This window comes from Oncorhynchus nerka, linkage group LG28 (assembly GCF_034236695.1).
Source record: "Oncorhynchus nerka isolate Pitt River linkage group LG28, Oner_Uvic_2.0, whole genome shotgun sequence".
Taxonomy (NCBI): Eukaryota; Metazoa; Chordata; class Actinopteri; order Salmoniformes; family Salmonidae; genus Oncorhynchus; species Oncorhynchus nerka.
This window is the reverse complement of record NC_088423.1, coordinates 70,272,246-70,299,607: the sequence shown is the minus strand read 5'-3', so window position 1 is coordinate 70,299,607 and position 27,362 is coordinate 70,272,246. Positions and strand designations below refer to the sequence as shown.

The 27,362-nt window shown below is 45.7% G+C and overlaps 1 protein-coding gene and 1 long non-coding RNA gene across 5 annotated transcripts in view; one reads left to right on the top strand and one right to left on the bottom strand.

Moving 5' to 3' along the window:
- Positions 1 to 27,362, top strand: part of LOC115113626 (myotubularin-related protein 13-like) — a 153,535-nt gene that overhangs the window by 83,856 nt on the left and 42,317 nt on the right. For all 4 annotated transcript variants that reach the window (XM_029641486.2, XM_029641485.2, XM_029641484.2 and 1 more), the window contains exons 7-17: positions 2,266 to 2,398; positions 2,868 to 2,976; positions 4,403 to 4,516; positions 5,973 to 6,050; positions 6,371 to 6,484; positions 7,256 to 7,384; positions 7,518 to 7,616; positions 7,761 to 7,974; positions 8,169 to 8,278; positions 9,170 to 9,319; positions 23,663 to 23,731. In XM_029641486.2, coding sequence (XP_029497346.2) covers positions 2,266 to 2,398; positions 2,868 to 2,976; positions 4,403 to 4,516; positions 5,973 to 6,050; positions 6,371 to 6,484; positions 7,256 to 7,384; positions 7,518 to 7,616; positions 7,761 to 7,974; positions 8,169 to 8,278; positions 9,170 to 9,319; positions 23,663 to 23,731 — 1,319 coding nt within the window. The remainder of the gene's footprint in view (positions 1 to 2,265; positions 2,399 to 2,867; positions 2,977 to 4,402; positions 4,517 to 5,972; positions 6,051 to 6,370; positions 6,485 to 7,255; positions 7,385 to 7,517; positions 7,617 to 7,760; positions 7,975 to 8,168; positions 8,279 to 9,169; positions 9,320 to 23,662; positions 23,732 to 27,362) is intronic.
- LOC115113627 (uncharacterized) lies at positions 1,647 to 26,943 on the bottom strand. Its single transcript, XR_003861123.2, has 3 exons — positions 26,686 to 26,943; positions 26,367 to 26,459; positions 1,647 to 11,920 (listed from the first exon to the last, which is right to left on the bottom strand). It is a non-coding gene; the product is annotated as an uncharacterized LOC115113627 (long non-coding RNA).

Sequence of the window (27,362 nt, the reverse complement as noted above, 5' to 3'; positions counted from 1 at the left end):
TCATATGTCAGAACATATTCTCTCATTATTTATAATCTCTCATACTTCCATGATTCTATTCCATGAATCAGCAACAGATTTGCTCTCCATATGGGCTGGCCTGTGTCCTCTTTTCCTCTATTTAAAGTCATGTGTTTAGTGTAACATGCTAAATGCATGTGATTCATCATGACCGTCAGTCAAATCTGTAAGAACAAATGATTAAACACAGATTTGAGTTATAACATGAAATACAGTACAACTTACAGTAGGCTACATTGCACCCACCCCCACTCCTGTGTGATGGACTTTGTCTCTCTCCCAGCCTGTCAGGTACTAAGTTATTCTGTCCACCTTATGACCAAACAAGACCTGGGGAAAAGGCCCAGACCTAGTGGGTGGTGAGGAAACGTGTAGCATGTCCACGCACAACTGTGTCCAGAGGTCATCCCAGAGGAATGTCCTTCCAACATGTCACACTGCACAGGAAGTGTGGCCCCCAAAGGGATAGAATGGACAGGCCGTGGACAGGCTGTTTGTTGTTTGCTGCCTTTGTCTTGGCCCGGTCTGTCTCTTGTTTTTTAGGGTCGGAAATGTGTTGCTGTTTCCCATAGATATGTAAACACCTCAAGGGCACTAAACAAGCCAGGCTGCTTACCTCAGGAGGCCATTGTGAAACCTAATTGGCTGCCAAGTGCAAAAATGCCAGGTTAGTCCCCTCAGACCTATACACTTCCACACAGGAAGTCATGTTGAGGTGACGTAGAATGTAACCAGCCTATGTCGCTGTGAGAGATCCAGGTCAGTCAACAACGGAACAGACAATGTTCATGTTCCCATTCCTGTTTATCAGGGTCTATCTGAGCTGGAGGCAGACACAGAATCAGGGACCTCAGGTTGTTGCGGACTGCAGATATGTTTGCCAGTAATCCGTTGTCTTTATCTCTGTAATGAGTGATGGATGGGTCTACCACTAGGTTGATAGGAAACAATAACAGGAACTGTAAACTGGAGAATTTGACTGGACTGTCATATTGGTATTTGACATATTATTTATATCGTCTCATAGCGTGTCATTTCCTCTGGCTATTTTTGAGATTGTATTTACTTATCATTAATTATATACACTGTGTGTGCAAAACATTAGGAACACCCTTTGGCCCCTCAGAACAGCCTCCATTTGTCAGGGCATCGACTCCACAAGGTGTTGAAAGAGCTCAACAGGGATGCTGGCCCATGTTGACTCCAATGCTTCCCACAGTTGTCAAGTTGGCTGGATATTCTTTGGGTGATGGACCATTCTTGATACACACGGGAAACTGTTGAGCTTAAACAACCCAGCAGCATTGCAGTTCTTAACACACTTAAACTGGTGCACCTGGCACCTACTACCATACCCCGTTCAAAGGCACTTAAATATTTTGTCTTGCTCATTCACCCTCTGAATGGCACGCATACACAATCTCTGTTTCTCAAGGTTTAAAAATCCTTCTTTATATGGTCTACTCCCCTTCATCTACACAGATTGAAATGGGTTTAACAAGTGACATCAATAAGGGATCATAGCTTCACCTGGATTCACCTATTCAGTCTGTCGTGGAAAGAGCAGGTGTTCCTAATGTTTTGTACGCCTGTGTATAATAAACTCAGCAAAAAAAGAAACTGCCTCTCACTGTAAACTGTGTTTATTTTCACAAACTTAACATGTGTAAATATTTGTATGAACATAACAAGATTCAACAACTGAGACATAAACTGAACAAGTTCCACAGACATGTGACTAACAGAAATGGAATAATGTGTCCCTGAACAAAGGGGGGGGGTCAGTCAGTAACAGTCATTATCTGCTGTGGCCACCAGCTGCATTAAGTACTGCAGTGCATCTCCTCATGGACTTCACCAGATTTGCCCGTTCTTGCTGTGAGATGTTACCCCACTCTTCCGCCAAGGCACCTGCAAATTCTGCCAAGGCACCTGCCATTCCCCCCAAACAATTCTGGGTGGAATGGCCCTAGCCCTCACCCTCTGATCCAACAGGTTACAGACGTGTTCAGTGGGATTGAGATCCGGGCTCTTCTGCAAAACAGATCTTTACTCCAATAATTTCAACAAACTAGTCACATATGATTGAAAACACCACATTCTAACACCCCAAAGAAATATAATTTACTGAGTATTGTTTGCTCAGCTTAGAAATAAAATCCACCCCCAACAGTAAAAAAAAAAAATCATTTGTCCAAACGAATACCTCATTAATTACACATTCTCTCTACTTTCTTCTGCCAGGAATCCAGAATGTTCTGAGTCTTTTCTGTGCGGTTCTGACCGAACACAAGGTTTTGTTCCATTCTACGAGCTACCAGAGACTAGGGGAGGCGTCGCGTGCCCTGGAGGCACTCATGTTCCCCCTCAAATACAGGTACGTGATTGGCCCGTCAGTCTCCACATTCCCCCATGAGTCCGCATTACACCTCGGCTATTGACACGACTTGCACCAAGTATGAATTAAATGATAATGTTTCTTATTATCGTTATTTGTTTGTTTCTCAGTAAAAATTGTTACACTTAGGCTGGCTTTGATTTGATGAGTCCATTGAAAGTTCAAACATATTAAGATGATCATGTTGATTGCGTTGCCATCTGACTTTTTGACATTTTGTGACAAAACAGAACAACCTCCCAAAGTGGTCTTGGTTATCTGTTCTCATATGTCTTTAAGATGAAAACACTTCCTGTAAGTTGCTCTGGATAAGAGTGTCTGCTAAATGACTGGAATGTAAATGTACTTGAAAGATTATTCTCTGGTTTACTGAGTACCACACACAGAGGTAGAATTTGACCTGGCAAATGGTGTGTTTCCTCACTGTCGTCTCCCGTTTGATACTCAGTTACCCATACATCCCCATCCTACCGTCACGGCTGCTAGAGGTGCTGAGCTCACCCACCCCCTTCATCATCGGGGTCCACTCCATGTTCCAGAGCGAGATCCAAGAACTGGTGAGGGATCCTTAGCACCTTCTCCAGACATGAACCACCTCTGACCCTGATTCAATACAGTACACCAGGGAAACATACCTTTATTTAGACTGATTCATAGAAAGCTTGCCCAATATTGCCTATGAATCATGTAGCCTTATTTTTTTATTTCACCTTTATTTAACCAGGTAGGCAAGTTGAGAACAAGTTCTCATTTACAATTGCGACCTGGCCAAGATAAAGCAAAGCAGTTCGACACATACAACGACACAGAGTTACACATGGAGTAAAACAAACATACAGTCAATAATACAGTATAAACAAGTATATATACGATGTGAGCAAATGAGGTGAGATAAGGGAGGTAAAGGCAAAAAAAGGCCATGGTGGCAAAGTAAATACAACATAGCAAGTAAAACACTGGAATGGTTGATTTGCAATGAAAGAATGTGCAAAGTAGAAATAAAAATAATGGGGTGCAAAGGAGCAAAATAAATAAAATACAGTAGGGAAAGAGGTAGTTGTTTGGGCTAAACTATAGGTGGGCTATGTACAGGTGCAGTAATCTGTGAGCTGCTCTGAAAGTTGGTGCTTAAAGCTAGTGAGGGAGATAAGTGTTTCCAGTTTCAGAGATTTTTGTAGTTCATTCCGGTCATTGGCAGCAGAGAACTGGAAGGAGAGGCGGCCAAAGAAAGAATTGGTTTTGGGGGTGACTAGAGATATACCTGCTGGAGCGTGTGCTACAGGTGGGAGATGCTATGGTGACCAGCGAGCTGAGATAAGGGGGGACTTTACCTAGCAGGGTCTTGTAGATGACATGGAGCCAGTGGGTTTGGCGACAAGTATGAAGTGAGGGCCAGCCAACGAGAGCATACAGGTTGCAATGGTGGGTAGTGTATGGGGCTTTGGTGACAAAACGGATTGCACTGTGATCGACTGCATCCAATTTGTTGAGTAGGGTATTGGAGGCTATTTTGTAAATGACATCGCCAAAGTCGAGGATTGGTAGGATGGTCAGTTTTACAAGGGTATGTTTGGCAGCATGAGTGAAGGATGCTTTGTTGCGAAATAGGAAGCCAATTCTAGATTTAACATTGGATTGGAGATGTTTGATATGGGTCTGGGAGGAGAGTTTACAGTCTAACCAGACACCTAAGTATTTGTAGTTGTCCTCCATATATGAGTCATTGTACATTTTAAGGAAATGTTATGTTGAGCTGACATCCCTTAAACAGAGAAGTGCCGACTGACACGGCCTCCTGAGTCCCTTAGTTTCAGGGAGTTGTGACTCCTCCACTATGTTGGCCAAGAGCCTGTTTTGGCAGGTTTCAGCCTTAGTTTCTCTTATACGCTCTGCCATAGTAATGTAGAATGTGCTCTACAACTAAAATCGGAATATAACTAATTGGAAAGGATTGTTTAGTGATGTGTGTTGTCTGTCTTACAGTTGGACGTTATCATAGCTGATCTGGATGGAGGAACCATAAAGATTCCAGAGTGCATCCACCTGTCCCAGCTCCCTGAACCACTGTTACACACTACACAGACTGCCCTGTCTCTGGTACATACCTGGTACACACTACACAGACTGCCCTGTCTCTGGTACATATCTGTTACACACTACACAGACTGCCCTGTCTCTGGAACGCACCTGTTACACACTACACAGACTGCCCTGTCTCTGGTACGTACCTGTTACACACTACACAGACTGCCCTGTCTCTGGTACATACCTGGTACACACTACACAGACTGCCCTGTCTCTGGTACATACCTGTTACACACTACACAGACTGCCCTGTCTCTGGTACGCACCTGTTACACACTACACAGACTGCCCTGTCTCTGGTACGTACCTGTTACACACTACACAGACTGCCCTGTCTCTGGTACGTACCTGTTACACACTACACAGACTGCCCTGTCTCTGGTACGTACCTGTTACACACTACACAGACTGCCCTGTCTCTGGTACGTACCTGTTACACACTACACAGACTGCCCTGTCTCTGGTACATACCTGTTACACACTACACAGACTGCCCTGTCTCTGGTACATACCTGGTACACACTACACAGGCTGCCCTGTCTCTGGTACGTACCTGTTACGCACTACACAGACTGCCCTGTCTCTGGTACGTACCTGGTACACACTACACAGGCTGCCCTGTCTCTGGTACGTACCTGTTACACACTACACAGACTGGCCTGTCTCTGGTACATACCTGTTACACACTACACAGACTGGCCTGTCCCTGGTACATACCTGTTACACACTGCCCTGTCTCTGGTACGTACCTGTTACACACTACACAGACTGGCCTGTCCCTGGTATGTACCTGTTACACACTACACAGACTTCCCTGTCTCTGGTACATACCTGTTACACACTACACAGGCTGCCCTGTCTCTGGTACGTACCTGTTACACACTACACAGACTGCCCTGTCTCTGGTACGTACCTGTTACACAATGCCCTGTCTCTGGTACATACCTGTTACACACCACACAGACTTCCCTGTCTCTGGTACGTACCTGTTACACACTGCCCTGTCTCTGGTACATACCTGTTACACACTGCCCTGTCTCTGGTACATACCTGTTACACACTGCCCTGTCTCTGGTACATACCTGTTACACACCACACAGACTTCCCTGTCTCTGGTACGTACCTGTTACACACTGCCCTGTCTCTGGTACATACCTGTTACACACTGCCCTGTCTCTGGTACATACCTGTTACACACTGCCCTGTCTCTGGTACGTACCTGTTACACACCACATCCTCTGTCTGTAAAGGCTGAATGCTCACCCTTGGAAATAACAAATCCCCATTAGATATTTCACATTAGATCATAATGAGAATGTGGTTTGTTGTAAACAGCTGTAGAATGTCCTTATGTAACTTGTCTAAGTTATTGTAATGGGTATTTGTTTATGTAATCTGAACAATAAAAGTGTACTTAGGAACAAACAAAATAATAAGTCAAGACTAAGAGGCATTTTTATTTTTTCAGGTTTTGCATCCTGATCTGGAGATAGCTGACAATGCCTTCCCACCCCCTCGCACAGCCCCCTCCAACCTCAAACTGTTGGTAAGGCCCATCATTCCAGTAAACACAGTGTCTTTAACCTTTACCCCTGGCCATGTCTCATTGTAATAGATGGAGCCTTTTCCCAGAACATCATGTGTTTGTGATATGAGGAGGACGCCACTGCTCTGAGATATCTCCTATAGCAACGCTCATCTCTTGTCCGACGTATGAATAGCACAGAAATCTGAACTTTTGTGGGGTTTTCCATTTCTTCAGATGGCACAATAATCACGTGAAGATGTGAACTTGACTGAATTATCAAGGTGGTATTCATGGCATGTCTGTGAGGTGACTCTCCCCTCTCTCCCTTGTGTTTTCAGGATAAGGAGGTGCGAGCCGTGTTCCTCAGGCTGTTTGCACAACTCTTCCAGGGCTACAGGTCCTGCCTGCAGCTCATCCGCATCCATTCCGAACCGGTTATCCACTTTCACAAGGTGAGATCAACTCAATCTGGGTGGGTCAAAAATCCTATTGCCAACTGAAGGCATGTGCTCCATCACACCCTCAATGTGTCTCCTGATTATGACGCACGCTTGTCACCCATAACATTTGATAGGTGCAGGCTGATGATTATCTTACAGATAACAACTCTTGTTCTCTCAACCTGTAAAAGAATGTTTGGAGAGAATCCAAGAACAAGAGGATTCTCTCCTATCCTGTCTTATCCTGTCTGATAAAGCTGTTTGGAGGTGTTTTGTTTCATCATGTGTGTGTTCTTTTGATGTGCTTTAGTGACTGACCGTATGACTCTTCACCATGCTATCTGCTTGTTTGTGTTATGTGCTGTCGGCCTTGGCCAATGGCCTCGCGATGAGCCATATGAAATGTATCAAATTAAAAGAAAAAAAATCGCCGGGTTTGTATTTGTTTGTGTCTGCGGCGTCTCCGTGGTAACCTCTCAGCACGTCCCCTTCAAAGTACCCCACATGGCTCGGATTATGGGCCAGGAATTCATCACAAATCTACAGAAACTCGCGCTTTTTGTATCGGAGAGGCGATGACTGGGAATCTCTTTCACCCACTAGCACGAACCACAGGGCTAATTCAGCATGTAGCCATCTTCAGTCATTTGTTTCACTTTTGTGACTGGGTTCAATGTGATAAGAAAATTATAACAATAAAGAAAAGAGAAGCTCAGAAAAGTAAAGCTACGTACATCTTTATGTACCTACCATTATATAACCTTTGACCCTGTCCCCCTAAAGACTGCCTTCCTGGGCCAGAGAGGCCTGATCGAGAATGACTTCCTGACCAAGGTTCTGGATGGCATGGCCTTCGCTGGCTTCGTGTCTGAGAGGGGTCCGCCTTACAGAGCCTGTGATCTCTTTGATGAGGTACTGTCAGGCATGGCTAATGTAACCAGACAGCAGCTCTCGTCTGATTTGGCAACAGTTTTTCTAATTTCACTGTTGTTGAGAGATTGTATCGTTTGGGAACAGCTTGACTGACTTGTTGTTGGTTCTGTAGCTGGTGGCCTTTGACATGGAGCGCTTTAAGGAGGGGGCGGCTAGCCCTGCCAAGCTGCAGAAGCACATGAGGGAACTCTCTGACCAACTGTACAAAAACGTGAGTTAACTGGGCCTCTATGCTATAGTGTTCACATTAGGCACTTTCTGTACTCTTTAGTGTTCTAGCATGTCCTATGGCCGTCACAGATGTTGATAGTGTTGTGCTTGTCTGTATGTTTTATTATTGAATGGTCCATTACAGGAGAATCCCAACCCCCACATGGCGTTCCAGAAAGTGCCTCGGCCCACAGAGGGCTCCCACCTGCGGGTGCATGTGGTGCCCTTCCCCCTGCTGGACGATGAGAAGGTGGAGCGGCTGCTGGCGGAGGGCCTGGCCAAGCATCCCAGCGCCGCTGCCATCACTACCACCACCCGCGCAGAGAGGAAGTGTGTGGTGCCTGCCGGCCCTCCCGTGGGTACGTGAGACACAAACATCAGCTCTACTCTATGTCTGCTCCTGTGTGAGACAAATGGCTTGGCAGGAGTCTGTCTATAATGTGTTAATAGCTGTAAGTACTTAGTTTCTGAGTATTGAATGGCGTCTGTACTAGCGTAACTAGTATTTCTACCACTCTTGTATTCCTAACCTGCTCACCCCTCATCTGTGCAGTGTCCATCATGGGGAAGATGGGCTCAGTGTTCAACAGCGCTCGCAGGCTAGAGGTGGTGAGGAGCTGCATCTCCTTCATCTTCGACAACAAGACCCAGGAGACTGAGAAGGTGACGCACGGCATCCTCCCTAATCCCTGTCTCTCAGCACAGTGTAATCAGCCACGTCTGTAATGGCCCAGACACCTGGACTGACATCCATCCCTCCGATTACAGCAGGCAGGCAACCGTGTGTGTCTGTCTGGAGTTAGCGCTCTCAACTCTATCAGGCTAATTATACCTCCCAGCTGGGAGACATGGCCACACTGGAGACAGATAATCAAACACTTAGACTCATAATCTCCTCGTTATCAGCAGAAATAACCCCATTGTTTTAACACCGATGTTAATGGCATAGCTGTTTTGCTTTCTGCTTTTTCCCATAAAGCATTTACACGTAAATGATGCTCTTTGATTTCCCCGCACCGTGGCACCCCCTATAGCCCATAGGAACGTTGATGGGGGTGTCCCATGTGCACTACATGAAATGGGAAGGGAGCCAGTTTCTTTATGCCTGAACCGCTGGCTGTAATAACCAGGTTATATAAGGCAGACATGCATCCAGCTATAACCCCCCACCCCCCCGAGCCTATAAACCCTTCACCTCAATATACATTATACAGCCAATGTGAAAACCATTACCCAGACGCATGACCATCACATTTTCTCATTGTTTGACATTAGTATGAAATGTGTCGTATTATTAATATTTCCCAGAGGTCAACAATTCACAGTTTGGACTGGTAATACTGTAGCTGCTATTGTACCTGTCCCTGAGCTCCTGCAGAGCTACCAGCTTATGTTTCTTGGCTGTAGCCTGATTGGTTCTAGAATTCTGGGACATAACATTCTGGGAAGTTGAGAAATCAATTCAATAAGATGATTATCCCCACTGTTTTTGTTCATGTATGTTGTGGTGTGACATGGTATTTGTGTTAAAAACAGGCTGTGCTGTGTTCCCAGACCCTGCCGGCTGCGCTGCGTGCTCTGAAAGGCAAGGCGGCTCGCCAGTGTCTGACTGAGGAGCTCAGTCTGCACGTCCAGCAGAACCGGGCCATACTGGACCACCAACAGTTTGACTACGTCATCCGCATGATGAACTGTGCCCTCCAGGTGGGTCAAAGCTCGGCCAGTCTGTCCCAGTCTGTGATGTGAGACTGTCAGAACAAATCAACTGGCTCTGTTATTAAAGTTCAGTGTACGGTATGTCCCTCCACGAGGTAGTTAACATCCCTCCTAAAAGTCTCTCTGAATGTCAACATACTGCTTTTACAAAGGATGGAACACTGTTTTCTAATAGCTAATGTACAGTAAGTATCCAGATGTCAGTGGCAGCCTTTTTTCTTGGGTGTTCCCTAGCAGAGGCAATAACAGGTAAACCACAAAATATTTGAGGAGCAGGAAGCAGTAGTTTGTTTCCAAGCTCTACCCTTAAAACAACCCCACTCTGGATGCGATGACGTGTTTTCATGGGCTTTAACTGGTTCTAATTTAGCACGTCTGAAGTTGTCTGTAATGGAAACAGTACGAGACAGCGAGAGAATGTGCCGGCTAACCAAGCGCTAAGCAGACAGCTCTGGCAGGGTAATGTGATGTAGAGCTCTGCCTAGGGTACACAGGTCTCTGGCAACAACACGTGCTGCTACTCCACCATACATGCTCTTACTGCCCTTCTCCCTGACCTTAGTCATGCTTGGCTGCTGGTGGAAGAATGGCCAAATCATGTATTTTCCCAGTGATTTATGCTCAAGTTAGTCTTCATTTACAGTAGTTTGACAGATTGTCAAGAGTGAGTGCTCGCTGCGCCCCACATATCTAGTAAAAGGTTGGTGTCTGATTTACTTGGGTGCTATTGGGTTTTTGCGCTATCACTTCGGTTAGCAGACAAAGCGATTATTGGTTTATTCTGCTCTCCCTGTGCTGCACACGCCCCATAAAGTTTCACTCTGCCATCAATCAGGTGGGAGAGGAGGGCTCGGAGAGGAGGGCTCGGAGAGGAGGGCCGGAGCTCAGAGCTGAGGCCTCAATGATAGTTCGTCATGTTTTACAGCCTCACATGGCCGTAGCCACGGGGATTTAATGATTCGGAGCAGTGTTCACAGAGAGTGACTTTTATGGAGTGGCTCTGGATTCCACGCATTCTTCTGGCCAAATGATCGAGGCCGGCGAGCCAATTAATCTCACCATCTGCCTTTCGCCTGGGTGTGTAGAGGTCACTGGACGTGTCACTGGCCTCCCCACTTGTAAAATAGGTCAAGAGCCAGCCAGCCAACCAGTGGCTGTGTAATTTATACATGACAGAGGTATATATGCTCTCCCTTCCTGTGCTCCTGTCAGCAACACCGGTTCTAGGAGCTGTGCCATACCACCTGGTTTCAGTTGCCCCTTGCATGCATAGCTAACCGCATGTCTTCAGTATCTGAGTCCAGGTCCCACTCTGTCCAAGCCAAGGTAGTGATGTGATGAAGCTGCTGGTCCAACAGTAGTCTCCCTGTGGTACAGAGTGGTTGAAAGACACCACAATGACACGCGGACACTCTGTATAATAACTGCAGATTAGTCGTCTTTGTTGCAAGGTCTGTCTGGCGAATACCGGACTGTTCTGGAATGTACAGAACAATGTAGAAATGCTTGTCTATTAGGTTGCTTAATGTGGCTGTGTTATCTGATAGCTGGCCTGCGAGCGTGTCTGACATGTATTTTGTTTCTCCCCGAAATGGGATCCTGATGTGGAGGTTTTTATTTTTTCAAAGAACCGATTAATAGTATTTCTGCAGATAAAGTATTTTTTCCCCCCTCAAACTGGACGTGAGCATTTTCAGTGACATTGCATTGGGAATACTGAGTCCCTAGACAGATGCTATGAAACGAAGCATGTGAGATGCATTCAATGCCAACCTTCAGAGTTGATTAGTCAGGATAACAACCACGTGTGAGTGTGTGTACTCTGGACCAGAGGATTTTTATTTCGAGCCAAGTGCTGCGGAGTGACTTTGTGTGGATTTATACAGACTGTCTCTCTAGGACTGTGTTTGGTCCAGGGGGGCACTTGGCAGGGTTTCCCATAACAGCATGGAATATGTCAGTAGAGGGAGAGGGTGACGGACTGGAGAGAGGGGAGCAGAGGGGTTCTGTCTGGCTGTGGCACGAAGACTCGGATCAGCATCAGTCCGGGGCCCTTGTCTCTCCTCAACAACCACTATTCAAACCCAAACAACAGATGGAGACTTGCAGATAGAGTCCACCATTAGAGATGGACATCTCCACACCAAAACATCCCCATCTGAGATGAACTGCCTGTCAGCATATTACTGCACTACGGGTGACCTAGTGACTTCACCTTTTAAGGTAGATGGATGGAGGCCAGTGTGTATATTATCTCCAAACCTTCAGGGTTCTCATTTCACCAGACATTCCTGTCTTATTTTGATTTAATCTCTGCTTTGCCTCTCAAAACCAAATAAGCAACAATTTTACTCATGGAGCTGGTATTTAAAATAGAATGAGGGTTTCCTTGCCAAATGGTTAGATAAAATATAGCGAGCATTTCTCTATAATTTCATTTAGCTTTACGGTGTAATACTGTATTGTTATTTCTCCCCTATATTTTCACCAAGGCAACAACAGGCCAGAGGTCCATCCATTTTGCAGTTATTTGGTCCTGATTCTGTGTCCTGGTCCGTAGCCCAGGTCCATGGATATGTCTCAGATGGGCTGTAAAAGGAACAGAAATAGCAGATTGCCTCGGCAGTAATTACTCTCGTATTTCACTTGCACCCCTCTCCTCTCAACGCCCTTCCCTGTCAAAAAGCCCTTGGAGATATCACAGATTGCACCGATGCCAATGATTATGCTACGCGTGTGTGTGTGCGCGTGTGTGTGTGTGTGTGCGCGTGTGTGTGTGATCCCTCAACACCCCACACAGCTAGGGGTGTTGACCTCTACAGTGTGCTATGCACCACAGTCTCTGTACAGTGACAGAATGATGCCTCATTAGAACGGGACTGGAGGCATGTGTTTTTCGATCTAAAAACATCTCACATTCCTGATGATATCATCATCCTGAGGCCAATCAAGAGTTTATGGGCCACATGTAACATGTCAGTTTGGGGCTAACCGTAAGGGGTGCGTACTGGGAAAAGGGATACTTAGTCAGTTGCACAACTGAATGCATTTAACCGAAATGTGTCTTCAGCATATAACCGGGGGGATGCCTTAATCGACGTCCACGTCATCGGCGCCCAGGGAGCAGTTGTTGTTGGGGATTAACTGCCTTGTTCGAGGACAGAATGGCCCGATTTGAACCAGCAACCTTTCGGTAACTGGCCCAACACTCTTAGGCTATGCTCCCTGCCACCCCCTGTGTTGTTCTAGCTCTGTTGACTGTTAGAAGGCTAGCGTTAGCGGTTCAAACTGTTTTGAAAGGGCACTCGTCCACAGGGTGCGGTGTTTGTTCTGCAGAGTTTCTCTGTACTACAGTATGAGTCAAAGCAGTGTGTGTATACAGTACAGTAGTTTCTGCTTACTGACAGACAACCAGGTGAGAGAGGGGATTGTCCTTTCTAATGGAAGTAGGTGTGGGATTTCATCACTCAAGAGTAGTACTAAACTCAGCAAAAAAAACATGTCCTCTCGCTGTCAGCTGTGTTTATTTTCAGCAAACTTAACGTGTAAATATTTGTATGAACATAGCAAGATTCAACAACTGAGACTTTAACTGAACAAGTTCCACAGACATGTGACTAAGAGAAATGTAATAATGTGTAATGTGTCCCTGAACAAAGGGGGGGTCAAAATCAGAAGTAACAGTCAGCATCTGGTGTGGCCACCAGCTGCATTAAGTACTGCAGTGCATCTCCTCCTCATGGACTGCACCAGATTTGCCAGTTCTTACTGTGAGATGTTACCCCACTCTTCCACCAAGGCGCCTGCAAGTTCCTGGACATTTCTGGAGGGAATGGCCATAGCCCTCAACCTCCGATCCAACAGGTCCCAGACGTGATCAATGGGATTGAGATGGCCATGGCAGAACACTGACTTCCTGTCTTGCAGGAAATCACGCACAGAACGAGCAGTATGGCTGGTGGCATTGTCCTGCTGGAGGGTTATGTCAGGATGAGCCTGCAGGAAGGTTACCACATGAGGAAGGAGGATGTCTTCCCTGTTACGCACAGCGTTGAGATTGACTGCAATGACAACCAGTCCGATGATGCTGTGACACACCGCCTCAGACCATGACGGACCCTCCACCTTCAAATCGATCCCGCTCCAGAGTACAGTCCTCGGTGTAACGCTCATTCCTTCTATGATAAACGGGAATCCGACCACCACCCCTGGTGAGACGATACCGCGACTCGTCAGTGAAGAGCACTTTTTGACAGTCCTGTCTGGTCCAGCGACGTTTGGTTTGTGCCCATAGGCGCCACTGTTGCCAGTGATGTCTGTTGAGGACCTGCCTTACAACAGGCCTACAAGCCCCCAGTCCAGCCTCTCTCAGCCTATTTTGTACAGTCTGAGCACTGATGGAGGGATTGTGCGTTCCTGGTGTAACTCGATCAGTTGTTGTTGCCATCCTGTACCTGTCCCGCAGGTATGATGTTCGGATGTACCGATCCTGTGCAGGTGTTGTTACACATGGTCTGTCACTGCGAGGACGATCAGCTGTTCGTCATGTCTCCCTGTAGCACTGTCTTAGGCGTCTCACAGTACGGACTTTGCAATTTATTGCCCTGGCCACATCTGCAGTCCTCATGCCTCCTTGCAGCATGCTTAAGGCACGTTCACACAGATGAGCAGGGACCCTGGGCATCTTTCTTTTGGTGTTTTTCAGTCAGTAGAAAGGCCACTTTAGTGTCCTAAGTTTTCATACCTGTGACCTTAATTGCCTACCGTGTGTAAGCTGTTAGTGTCTTAACGACCGTTCCACAGGTGCACGTTAATTCATTGTTTATGGTTCATTGAACACGCATGGGAAACCGTGTTTAAAGCCTTTACAATGAAGATCTGGGAAGTTATTTTAATTTTTACAAATTACCTATGAAAGACAGGGTCCTGAAAAAGGGACCTTTTCTTTTTTTGCTGAGTTTATAAATCAGGCTATACTGTAACTCAGTGGATGTCTGTGTACATTCACTGAGCCCCAGCTTGGCCGTCCTCAACTCCACACTTTCCTGAAGCAGTGCACTCAAATCAGAACATAAGTCACTTCAAGTACTTGTAAGGCCATGGAGGACCAAGTGAGCCTTCAAAAGACTGGACATTATTGTAATTTGTGTTTTCTTACAAATCAGATTTTCTTTTCCTTTTTTTCTGAGGTAATGTTATTCTCTGGTGCAGAACATCCCCATGTTTGTCCCTACTGGAGAGACAGTGAACCTGTTAGTGACTCATTTTCCCGCTCTCATTAATTGCTTCAAGGTTTGTTTACATACCGTACCCCGTTTTTTTTTTCATTTATTGCAAGTATTTGACATATTCAAAGTAAATATTTACCATACTGTCATTCTGAGTCAATTGTTATTTTAATGAGATACGATCTTCCGTCAGTGCGTTGGAGGCCTGCTGGTCTGTCTGTGTGGTGTGAGTGATTTGATTGGCTGATTGAGTCATCACCAGAGGTATCAGATGAAGACCATGCAGTGTTACTACTTCCTGACCATGTAGACAAACACATTTTACACCACTTTGTTTGAAAACCAACGAGCTCTGATCAAATCATTACTCATCCATCCCTCAAATGATTTGACCTCAACTGTTACAGTAAGATGCTGACTAAACTGTCCAAAGTGGATGCCAGTGCTATCGGTGCTGGACGCAATCTTATCTGTGTATGTGGTAAACATTCTGCAGCTGTTTTAAGTCGTATCTCCTACTTGACAGCCGCATGACTCAAAGACATGACTGACCTTAATTGGAGTATTTGCACTAATGGGGGGCCTATTTGTTTCTGTGTGCGTGCAGAGCACCTCTCCTCCCTCTCTCCCCCTCCAGCTGTTGCAGGTTTGGAAGTGGACATTGCACAAGGCCAGGCGAGCAGAGTCCTGCTGTGGAAAAAGGGGTATATGCATCCTGGCATCCCAAACATTTCCTATCAGAGAGAATTATAGTGCTCAAAAACACTGTCAAAATGTCATTCACACATGTGCTCCTTCACCTGCAGGGGGTTGTTGGGCAAAGGAGAAAAGTTGTAGGTCCATCCATTCTAGATTAGTTTATGCTGCTGGCCAATGCTGTGATGCTATTGACGGGGTGATGGGCCCACAACCAATGTTCCCTCGAAGCTGAGGGCGCGCAGCTCAACTCGGACTTCCACGCAGAAGAAATATGAGCCCGCACAGAGAAGCACGAGATTGATCTTCACTCATCTTTCTACAGTTTCCCATTTAGTTAACACTATCAACGTTTCCTTCTACTGCGGCAATTGTGATTGAATCAAAGCAATATTAGTCACTTTCAACGTAATATACCGAAACAAAAGAAACTATGCAAGATTTAGTATGCAAAATTAACTGTGGAAGAGATTCTCTTGTAGGCAGTAGTATGGCCCGTACTGAAGAGCTCAGTTACTTTCAACGTGGCACCGTCGTAAGATGCCACCTTTCCAACAAGTCAGTTCGTCAAATTTCTGCCCTGCTTGAGCTGCCTAGTCAACTGTAAGTGCTGTTATTGTGAAGTGGAAATGTCTAGGAGCAGCAATGGCTCAGCCGTGATGTGGTAGGCCACACAAGCTCACAGAACGGGACCACCGAGTGTAGAAGAGTGTAGTGCGTAGAAATCATCTGTCATCGGTTGCAACACTCACTACCAAGTTCCAAACTGCCTCTGGAAGCAATATCAGCTTCATGAAATGAGTTTCCATGGCCAAGTAGCCGCACACATGCCTAAGATCACCATGCTCAATGCCAAGCTTTGGCTGGAGTGGTGTAAAGCTCCCCACCATTGGACTCTTGAGCAGTAGAAACACGTTCTATGGAGTGATGACTCACGCTTCATCATCTGGCAGTCTGACGGACAAATCTGGGTTTGGTGGATGCCAGGAGAACGCTACCGGTCTCAATGCATAGTGCCAACTGTAAAGTTTGGTGAAGGAGGAATAATGGTCTGGGGCTATTTTTCATGGTTTGGGATAGGCATCTTTGTTCCAGTGAAGGGAATCTTAATGCTACAGCATTCAATTCTAGGCGATTCTGTGCTTCCAACTTTGTGTCAACAGTTTTGGGAAGGCCCTTTCCTGTTTCATCATGACAATGCCCCCGTGCACAAAGCGAGGTCTATACAGAAATAGTTTGTCGATCGGCGTGGAAGAACTTGACTGGCCTGCAGAGAGCCCTGACCTGAACCCCATCGAACACCTTTGGGATAAATTGGAACGCAGACCGCGAGCCAGACCTAATCGTCTAACATCAGTGCCCGACCTCACTAATGCTCTTGTGGCTGAATGGAAGCAAGTCCCCACAGTAACGTTCCAACATCTAGTGGAAAGCCTTCCCAGAAGAGTGGAGGCTAATCGCAGCAAAGGTGGACCATCTCCATATTAATGCCTAAATACAGTGGGGCAAAAAAAGTATTTAGTCAGCCACCAATTGGGCAAGTTCTCCCACTTAAAAAGATGAGAGAGGCCTGTACTTTTCATCATAGGTACACATCAACTATGACAGACAAAATGAGAAAGAAAAATCCAGAAAATCACATTGTATGATTTTTAATGAATTTATTTGCAAATTATGGTGGAAAATAAGTATTTGGTCACGGACAAACAAGCAAGATTTCTGGCTCTCATAGACCTGTAACTTCTTTAAGAGGCTCCTCTGTCCTCTACTCTATATTAATGGCACCTGTTTGAACTTATCAGTATAAAAGACACCTGTCCACAACCTCAAACAGTCACACTCCAAACTCCACTATGGCCAAGACCAAAGAGCTGTCAAAGGACTCCAGAAAGAAAATTGTAGACCTGCACCATGCTGGGAAGACTGAATCTGCAATAGGTAAGCAGCTTGGTTTGAAGAAATCAACTGTGGGAGCAATTATTAGGAAATGTAAGACATACAAGACCACTGATAATCTCCCTCGATCTGGGGCTCCACGCAAGATCTCACCCCGTGGGGTCAAAATGATCACAAGAACGGTGAGCAAAAATCCCAGATCCACACGGGGGGACCTAGTGAATGACCTGCAGAGAGCTGGGACCAAAGTAACAAAGCCTACCATCAGTAACACACTACTCGGCCAGGGACTCAAATCCTGCAGTGCCAGACGTGTCCCCCTGCTTAAGCCAGTACATGTCCAGGCCCGTCTGAAGTTTGCTAGAGAGCATTTGGATGATCCAGAAGAAGATTGGGAGAATGTCATATGGTCAGATGAAACCAAAATATAACTTTTTGTAAAAACTCAACTCGTCGTGTTTGGAGGACAAAGAATGCTGAGTTGCATCCAAAGAACACCATACCTACAGTGAAGCATGGGGGTGGAAACATCATGCTTTGGGGTTGTTTTTCTGCAAAGGGACCTGGACGACTGATCTGTGTAAAGGAAAGAATGAATGGGGCCATGTATCGTGAGATTTTGAGTGAAAACCTCCTTCCATCAGCAAGGGCATTGAAGATGAAACGTGGCTCGGTCTTTCAGCATGACAATGATCCCAAACACACCGCCCGGGCAACGAAGGAGTGGCTTCGTAAGAAGCATTTCAAGGTCCTGGAGTGGCCTAGCCAGTCTCCAGATCTCAACCCCATAGAACATCTTTGGAGGGAGTTGAAAGTCCGTGTTGCCCAGCAACAGCCCCAAAACATCACTGCTCTAGAGGAGATCTGCATGGAGGAATGGGCCAAAATACCAGCAACAGTGTGTGAAAACCTTGTGAACACTTACAGAAAACATTTGACCTCTGTCCTTGCCAACAAAGGGTATATAACAAAGTATACTTATTTTCCACCATAATTTGCAAATAAATTCATTAAAAATCCTACAATGTGATTTTCTGGATTTTCTTTCTCATTTTGTCTGTCATAGTTGAAGTGTACCTATGATTTAAAATTACAGGCCTCTCTCATCTTTTTAAATGGGAGAACTTGCACAATTGGTGGCTGACTAAATACTTTTTGCCCCACTGTACTTGTGATAATCTAGTGTATCAGTACAGAGTCTATCTAGGTCTATTAAATAATAAAGTGCAAATTACAATACAAGATATATTAAGTGGCTGTGTCTCGTCACAGTCCCCTTTTGTGCCCCTTTTTTCTAGTTGTATTGCTAGCTTGAGTTACCTGGGGTGGCAGAGTTCCATGTAGTCATGGCTCTTTTAGTACTGTATGTTTCCCAGCCTCCGTTCTGAACCTGGGGACTGTGAAGAGACCTCTGATTGCATATCTTATGTTGTACCGATGAGTGTCTGAACTGTGTGCCATCTGCTTGAACAGACAGTTCGGTACCTTCAACACTTCTCACAAAGACCAGTAGTGATGCAGTCAATCAATCCTCAGCTTTGAGCCAGGCGTGACTGACACGCATGTTACCGTGTTCATCTAAGTGTTGCTTTTTTCTGGACCAACTGCAATTGACTTATGTACCATCTTTGCAGTACAGTCGTGGCCAAAAATGTTGAGAATGACATTCAATTTTCAGACATTTTCACAAAGTCTGCTGCATCAGTGTCTTTGGATATTTTTGTCAGATGTTACTATGGAATGCTGAAGTATAATTACATGCATTTCATAAGTGTCAAAGGCTTTTATTGACAATTACATTAAGTTGATGCAAAGAGTCAATATTTGCAGTGTTGACCCTTCTGTATTCTTAGGCAAAGTTGTGAGTGAGCCCCACTCCCTTGGCTAAGAAGCAACCCCACACATGAATGGTATCAGGATGCTTTACTGTTGGCATGACACAGGACAGATGGTAGCGCTCACCTTGTCTTCTCCGGACAAGCTTTTTACCGGATTCCCCAAACAATCGGAAAGGGAATTCATCAGAGAAAATGACTTTACCCCAGTCCTCAGCAGTCCAATCCCTGTACCATTTGCAGAATATCAGTCTGTTCCTAATGTTTTTACTGGAGGGAAGTGGCTTCTTTGCTTCCCTTCTTGACACCAGGCCATCCTCCAAAGTCTTCGCCTGAGCAAGCTCTGTACTGGTGGTGCCCCAATCCCGCAGCTGAATCAACTTTAGGAGATGGTCCTGGCGCTTGCTGGACTTTCTTGGGTGCCCTGAAGCCTTCTTCACAACAATTGAACCACTTTCCTTGAAGTTCTTGATGATGTGAAAAATGGTTCATTAAGGTGCAATCTTACTGGCATCAATATCCTTGCCTGTGAAGCCCTTTTTTTGTGCAAAGCAATGATGACGGCATGTGTTTCCTTGCAGGTAACCATGGTTGACAGAGGAAGAAGAATGATTCCAAGCACCCTCCTTTTGAAGCTTCAAGTCTGTTATTGAAAATCAATCAGCATGACAGAGTGATCTCCAGCCTTGTTCTCGTCAACACTCACACCTGTGTTAACGAGAGAATCACTGACATGATGTCAGCTGGTCCTTTTGTGGCAGGGCTGAAATGCAGTGGAAATGTATTTCTGGGATTCAGTTTGTTTGCATGGCAAAGACGAATTGCAATTACTTGCAAAGTCCATCTGATCACTCTTCATAACATTCTGGAGTATATGCAAATTGCCATCGTACAAACTGAGGCAGCAGACTTTGAAAATTAATATTTGTGTCATTCTCAACTTTTGGCCACGACTGTACATGACCACACAGCTGGGCAGTAGTCCAGGTGCGACAGCTAGAGCCTTTAGACCCCTCTGGTCGACTGAGATGCCAAGAAGGCAGAACAACGCCCTTTCATAGACAGACCTCTTCCCATTTTAATAACCATTGAGTTATTTGTTTTGACCATGACAGCTTGCTATCTAGGGTTACACCCAGCAGTTTAGTCTCCTCAACTTTCTCAGTCGCCAAATTATTCAAAAATAGATCTAAATGAGCTTTAGCGTTGAGCAGATGATTCGTTTTTAGAGATATTTAGCACTCATGGCTTTGCTTTGCTAAAGAGAGCAGTGTCCACAGATTCCCATTCATGCAAGATCATGTGCTGTTTTCTTTGCCCTCCTCTGTACTAGGAGGTCTGCTGTGTGTTTGACAGTCTCACACAGCGTCCCCAGCCTACCTCCCTCCAGGACTTGGACAGTAACTTGGTTTAATTTAGAGTCCCCCACTTCTCCTGCTCTCCTTTAATATCCTCTGTGAGACGAGTAGTGGGTTCTTGCTGTGAAAAAGCTCTCCCTCTGCTCTGCTTGGGGTTGCAGATGGGTCAGTCTCTGGACTGGTTGGACAGGCTAACATAACGAAGGCACTGGGAAGTTCTCTCGAGCATCATTCTCATGTACAGATAAAGCCGTTCCCCTTGGATGTCAGCCAGCAGGACCAGGTAAACATGGCCTGGGAACACAGTACAGGCCAGGAAGTGAACACTGATTTTATCCAATGCTGACATTCAATTTGATTAGTGTACCATAGTTTCTAGTCTGTCTTTGTCTGTTTGTATGGTATGTGTCTGTGTGCACGGCTGTGTGCAGTATTGTGCTTGTTTAGTCAATGAGTCAGCTTATGATGAGTGAGTATGGTTCGTGCTCTATGGTTCCGCAGCACTGCAGCCTCATAAAAGCTTCTTCCAGCTCCCCTTCTCTGCTTTAAAAGCCGGTCTCAGTCTGACGGTTCCTGGAAAGCACCAAGGGAGAGAGGTGTCTGGAGTCTGCAGGAAGATGCTCTCTGATCACTTCCTGTCATGGGGGTCTGTCAAACGTGCGGGTCCAGGGTCTTTGTTTACGTAGTATAGACCTACGTGTTTATCAGGGGCAAAACTCCATGAGTCATCCATGAACCACAGCCTTGAGAGAGAACGAAAGAGACGGAGAAAAGAGGAAGGGAGACTGCTTCCTCCTTCCTAAGCGGAGCTGCAGGGGTGCACGTTTCTCTCCTCACCCTTCTGTACACAGATACGTTTACGCACATACATTTATACACGCACGCCCCGCCCCTGCACTCTTGCCTGTGCTCGTATGCGCCACGGCGACTGCAGTGTCTCGGATCATAAACGGCAGCATTCCTCTGTCTCAATGTAAACAGGCATACCTGCTGCTGGTAAACCAGGAATAACTCCAAGCACATGCAGTTGAGCCTATGCAGGCCAGCAGACAAGAGGGTCTCCCTCACTCCTTGCCTTCTTTCAGCCGGACTGTTCGGCGTCTTTATACTCTTAGTAGGGTTTGTTGTGACCTATTGGCCTAGGAAGTTCTGAATTACAGTAAATCATGGCGCTAACCTGGATAACTGCTTCTATGACATCATGTCTTCCCTAAACGTAGCATTTTCCCTGTCAGATTACATTGCTGCCCTGTTTGTAGATGATACTGAGGTCGCCTGAAGTAAACGGGATTGTATCAGAATGAAATATGAACATGTACAATGGGTCTGTTTTCTTACAGATAGCAGAGCACTGCTTGGTCTTATGACACTTCTTCATGCTCTGAATCAATGCTTCTGCCTTTTCATGTTGACAGGCTCGGCTCAAGGCATTACAGCACAGTGTTGTAGAACGATGCTTTATGAAATGTTAGCCCAGACTTGGCTCCTCTGACCTTGTGGTCTTTTTGTCTGAATAACGACGTCTCTGTTAAATGTTTCCATTTTTCTGCCCTTGCACTTCTGCTCCTGGGGTTATTTGGAGAGTTTTCGCTGGGTTCTTTGAACCTCTGTGACCTGCAGCATTGTCAAGGATGCCGGTAAACAAAGCTTTGGTGGCTCTCCAAACTGGAGCGTTCAACCGCAACCCAAAATAACTGAAAACCAACTGCAAGGGGAAAACAAAGTATATCGCTCGGTCCATGGGGGGCCAGTCTTTCATGTTTAGCTGAAGACCGTATGTTTTGCATTTGCTCCTCTCTGTACATTCCTCTGTTTTTTTGTGAGGTATGAGGGAATGGGGGATTTATCCATGAAAAAGGCCCCCTATCCAATATTGGCAAGTCCAGCATTCCTGTCACAATCCCTTTACCCCCCCTCTCCTGCCAAAATGAGAGGCTCTGATTGTGTGTGTGTGTGTGTGTGTGTGTGTGTGTGTGTGTGTGTGTGTGTGTGTGCGTCTTTGTGAAAATGCTAAGTTTGTCAAATGCGTGCGTGATTATGAAGTGTTTGGTTGTATGTGTGCGAAAGTTGAGTTGTGAATGTAGATGTGTTTAGGGTTGTGTGTGCATGTATTTGATTTACGATGTTCCCTGCCCTTGGGGTCCCTGTGAGGGTTATGAGACACAGCACCAGATCAGGATCAGCTCTGCTGTTTTGACATGGACTTAAATCAAGTTTCCGGCGGCCATTCTGATTTTCCCAGTTGAACAAATAAATCCCAACAAAGCTCATGGAGATAAGTACCAATTTCCTGTGTGTGGAGCTCTTTTGGCTCTTTTCTCTTTTCCCATCCAGTCTCTCTGTTTTCAATACGAGCCATTTTATTTTGGCCCTTAAGTCCCCAGTTCTACTGGATGTATTGTACTATCTGCCGGAATGCCATGCTCATCTCTAATGCTCCATTAAATACAACTTATTTTATATTCAGACAGACCCCAGTACAGATTCTGTGAGTGGCGTAAAAATGGGAGAAAACAATTGTCAGCTGCGCTCTAGCTGTTTCAGAAATTAAATGTCCGTTTTCTTGGACTCGCCATGGTGCTTGGCTAATAGATGTTGCATTTTAAAGCCAAGACAATTTGATTTTATGCAACAAAATCCCACGTTTGTAGATGTTGATCCCGGAAACTCTGGGATGTAATCTGGAACAGGAATGCAAAACATGAAATGACCAATAAATTGAGAAATTGGAACATTCTGACAATTGTCAGGATTATATAAGCCTATTGGAAGCATATGTCCCAACGCTGCAGTGGCCTTGATAGGGAAAGTATGGCTGGTGTAAACCCTGAAGATAAAATTACACTAAATTACTTGTCATTTTTGCAATCGACTAACCGATTTTGCTCGTACGTAATGTTTTTTGGAGAGGTGCACTGCCCAGACATTCTTGACCCATAGAGAGACCCTTAGAGATATAACTGGTGCACTGCCCATACCTTCTTAACCCATAGAGAGACCCTTAGAGATATAACTGGTGCAGTGCCCAGACCTTCTTGACCCATAGAGAGACCCATAGAGATATAACAGATGCAGTGCCCAGACCTTCTTGACCCATAGAGAGACCCATAGAGATATAACAGATGCAGTGCCCAGACCTTCTTGACCCATAGAGAGACCCTTAGAGATATAACTGGTGCAGTGCCCAGACCTTCTTGACCCATAGAGAGACCCTTAGAGATATAACTGGTGCAGTGCCCAGACCTTCTTGACCCATAGCGATATAACATTGTCATGCTGTGTCCTGACCTCATCTCTCCCCTGTTGTGTGACCCACAGGACTGCTCCAGCTCTGAAGAGTACACGGTTGCCTCCGCCCTGCTGCCCCTGACGACGGCCTTTTACCGGGTGAGTGACTGACTGGGAGATTCCATTCCACAGAGCTCTTCTCCTCTCTCACACAGACAGAGCAGATAGAGAGTCAGCCAGCAGGTCCTTTTGACTATATTGCTCAATCAAGGGCAGGACGGCCTGGCATTCACCGCAAGCTGGCCGTCCTAATGGAGGGTATTTATAACGGGGGGCAATAATAGAAAAGGGATGGGGTGTGATTACCCAGCTGTCCTGGCGCTGGTCCTGTTCTGAAGGTTGCCTCTGGTGCATGCAGCATACTCTGACCTCATGTCAGGAGCTGTGTTCCAGGCAGGACAAGAGACTTCTCAGGCCTCCGACCATGCAGCTCTGGGACAGGGGAGGGGACAGGGGAGTCTCCCGCTGGTCTCAGACGAGCCACATGAGGGTAAAGAGGGTGAGAACTGTACCTCACACCAAAGCCCAGAGGGCCACTGTGGGTTTGTGGTTTCCAACCTCTCGCGATCAAACTCGGTTGCTGCGGCGCGCACCGCAAATCCGTCCCCAACGCTCTGCAGTTGCCACGGTGACCGACACAACTGTGAGCTGTTGACCTGCATTGGGTACAAGACCCTATGAGACAGAATGTGGACCTCACCCACTCTCTGCCATCGTATGTCTCACCATGTTCTTACAGGATAGGCTGATGTAACGCTCTGGGATAAGCCTGCTCTCTTGTTTCCCAGCCAGGGTAACCATTGGAAATGTACACTTATAGTAAGTTATCTAAATAAAACCAAGGGAATTGTCTCTGTTTGTTGATACAGGTGTACAGTGTGACCTATGTAATGGGGGTGAGAGCAGAGTTGTCTCTGTACACAACCTGAGTAAAGTGTAGTGGTCACAGACCCCACTACACCACATTGTTGATAGTTTGGTTTGTTGCTGTAACGGAGTAACAGTGTCTCTGTGACCGTCAAGTTGTCAACACAACACTGTGACTCTAGGCTCCAGCTTTCTGCCTCTTCATTAAGACATCTGAAAGCCATTGCCTAAACGCATTGGATTTCCTGTATATTTTTTTTACCCCATTTCCCCATTTTACGTAACCATAAAATCTGATTAAAGGATTACGTTAAAGGACCTTTATCACCAGGTTTTCAGAAAGAGGCATGAATCCTGAAAGGCGTCTCATTCTCGACGGAGCAGTTTCTGGCACGGGAGGAATGAGAAGGAATGATATCGTGAGCTCCAGAACGCAACAGATTTCTCCCAGATTTCCAAAGGAATGGCATTAACTGTCGAGTCCAGCGTGTGGTCACGCAAATGGCGAAAAGCAAGAGCACAGGAATCCTCCACGGTCCATATTGTGTAATCTCTTGTGTGATGAAAAAATGCTGGAAAAACAACGTATCCCAAAAAAACAGCACCTTGTGATGGTTCACAACGCTCCGCAGAGATTCTCGGGATAATCGCAGCATCGCACGATAGTCAATTACATCCTTTTGCAAAATGTCTGTTGGCCTGCTTTACCCCCCCCCCCCATCCTGCCACATTTCCCCAAAGTCTTTGACTTTACCACACGGACTGTTATGGGGCTGTTCAAAGCATGCCTGGCAGCAGATGAAGGAACCAGTGGTTTTGTAAGTGTTGGGTTTACCCCCACGCTATAGTAGAGGACCATGCTGAGAGAACCATTTGTAAAGGAACAGAAGGAGTGTCTTCTGTCTGTATCCAGGTGACAATCGTGACAAAATAGCAGATGAAATGTGCAATCCGTTTTCAGTGGTACGTGTGTTTTTGTTACGAAGCCAAAAAGAGAACATTTCAACCAGAACCGTTTTGTTTCTTTTCCAATGGAATGGTTTTTGACGCGGGTCTTCTGGTCAAGATTATATTCGTACCTTTTCATTGAAGATTAGCTCTGATATCATTCATCATGGACTTTATTACACTACCAAGAAAAACAACACGTTTTTCGGGTACTTGTTACACATCTGCGTCCAAGTCCTCCTGACCTCCTAGCTTCAGTACTACACTGCTAAGCCCTCCAAACACAGCCTTACTACAACAGCACACTGTCCTTAAGTCAAGACAACCTGCTGTCGGTAGATCCCATTTATATTTCCCAGAAGGTGACGCTGATCTGACAGGTGTTTTACCTGTGGGTCACGCCAGGAGAGGAGAACCTTTAATACAATGGTAGTTAAAACTGGGCCAGAGGTGTCCCCGGAAAGGCATTTGGACAGCGGGATTCCCACACACACAAACCCTGTCTGTAATCTCCATAGAAAGACGTAGTTAATCAGTGCTCAAGTGGCTTTGAGTGATTAGGCTACCATTTTTACGTAACCACGGTAAGACTGGCTTGCCTCGTGAATTTGCTGCATAGTTTCATTATAAACATGTTCTTATTTTGGAGTAGAGCAGGCCTATTGCATTCCTTAAGTGTAATTCCATCCCGTGTAAATCGTGAACTGTACATAATATACAGTCTTGCAGTGGCAAGGCAACATGCGCTTTGCTGATTACCGTATCATTTTTTTAATATATATATTTTTTTACTTCAGCCAGTCCTCATGCTACGTCCACAGGAGTATATAGTTTTACATCCCCACCACCCTCAACCCTTCCCAACGAGGTCAGTTGGCTTTAAGGCCCTTTTCTATTAAAACCGCTGCTTCACCTGTACCTGTCATCCATCACTCCTCATTGACGTCTTCTCCAGAGCCTCTCAGCCCGTCAACCTCTGCTGCCCGCAGGAACTACAACGAGACGATCGGGTCTGGAAGAAATTAGGTCAGGGCTTCACCTTCTGGGTTTCATCACCACAGTATGTAATGTGTTCAATCATCACAATGCCCCTATCTGAAGGCTGCCCCCAGAATCAGACCCTAAATTAACATGGCCCTTTTATAGTCACATATATCTCCTAAATCTTAAGGTAGATTGAAAATTCATGAAAGCATTATGACGTTTTTCTCAACTTAATCTGAAGAATATAGACTTACCTGTCACGGTGGTCTTCTTTCTCTTAGCTTTAGCCTGGCTAGTCTGGACCCTCCACAGTGGACTGTCTTCAGCCCACAGTGCTGCTGCCCAACCTCTCCTCACTACAGAATGTAGGAAGCTTCTCAGCAATGTGCCCGCTCCCACAGAGTGTTTGTGGGAGAGACGTGTGTGTTTTTGGTTTGTGTTTTGGGCAAATGTTCAAGCTGAAGAGCCGCCTTTCATTGACCTATATTCTATATTCTGCCCCTTCCTTCCCTCGGTCTGTCTGGTGTCTGGCAGGCTGCACAGTGAGGTCTGCGAAACTAACCACTCTTGGAACAACATATGTTCTTTACTTTAGAGGGCTTTGTGTCTGGTGAAGTCATCATAATGCAGCCAACAGGTTGAACTGTGTTTGACAGAAGCTTCTGGGTTAAACTGGGTTGGCGTGCTCTCTTGTGCTCAGTAAGTAGTTTACCTAAACTGCATGCAACCTTTTGTACAGGCCATATCTCGGTTAGCAGTGACAGGTTGTTGTATTACTTTGTATAAATGTTTCTGAATTCCTCTGCAAATATACTACTTCTGATAAAAACCCTTCTTTAATACAAGCGTCAGCACTGTTTGGGTCAGTGTTATTGTGCCCTTTAATAAACTCCCATTTTTATTCATGTTTTGATTGTTGCAGTTGAATGTA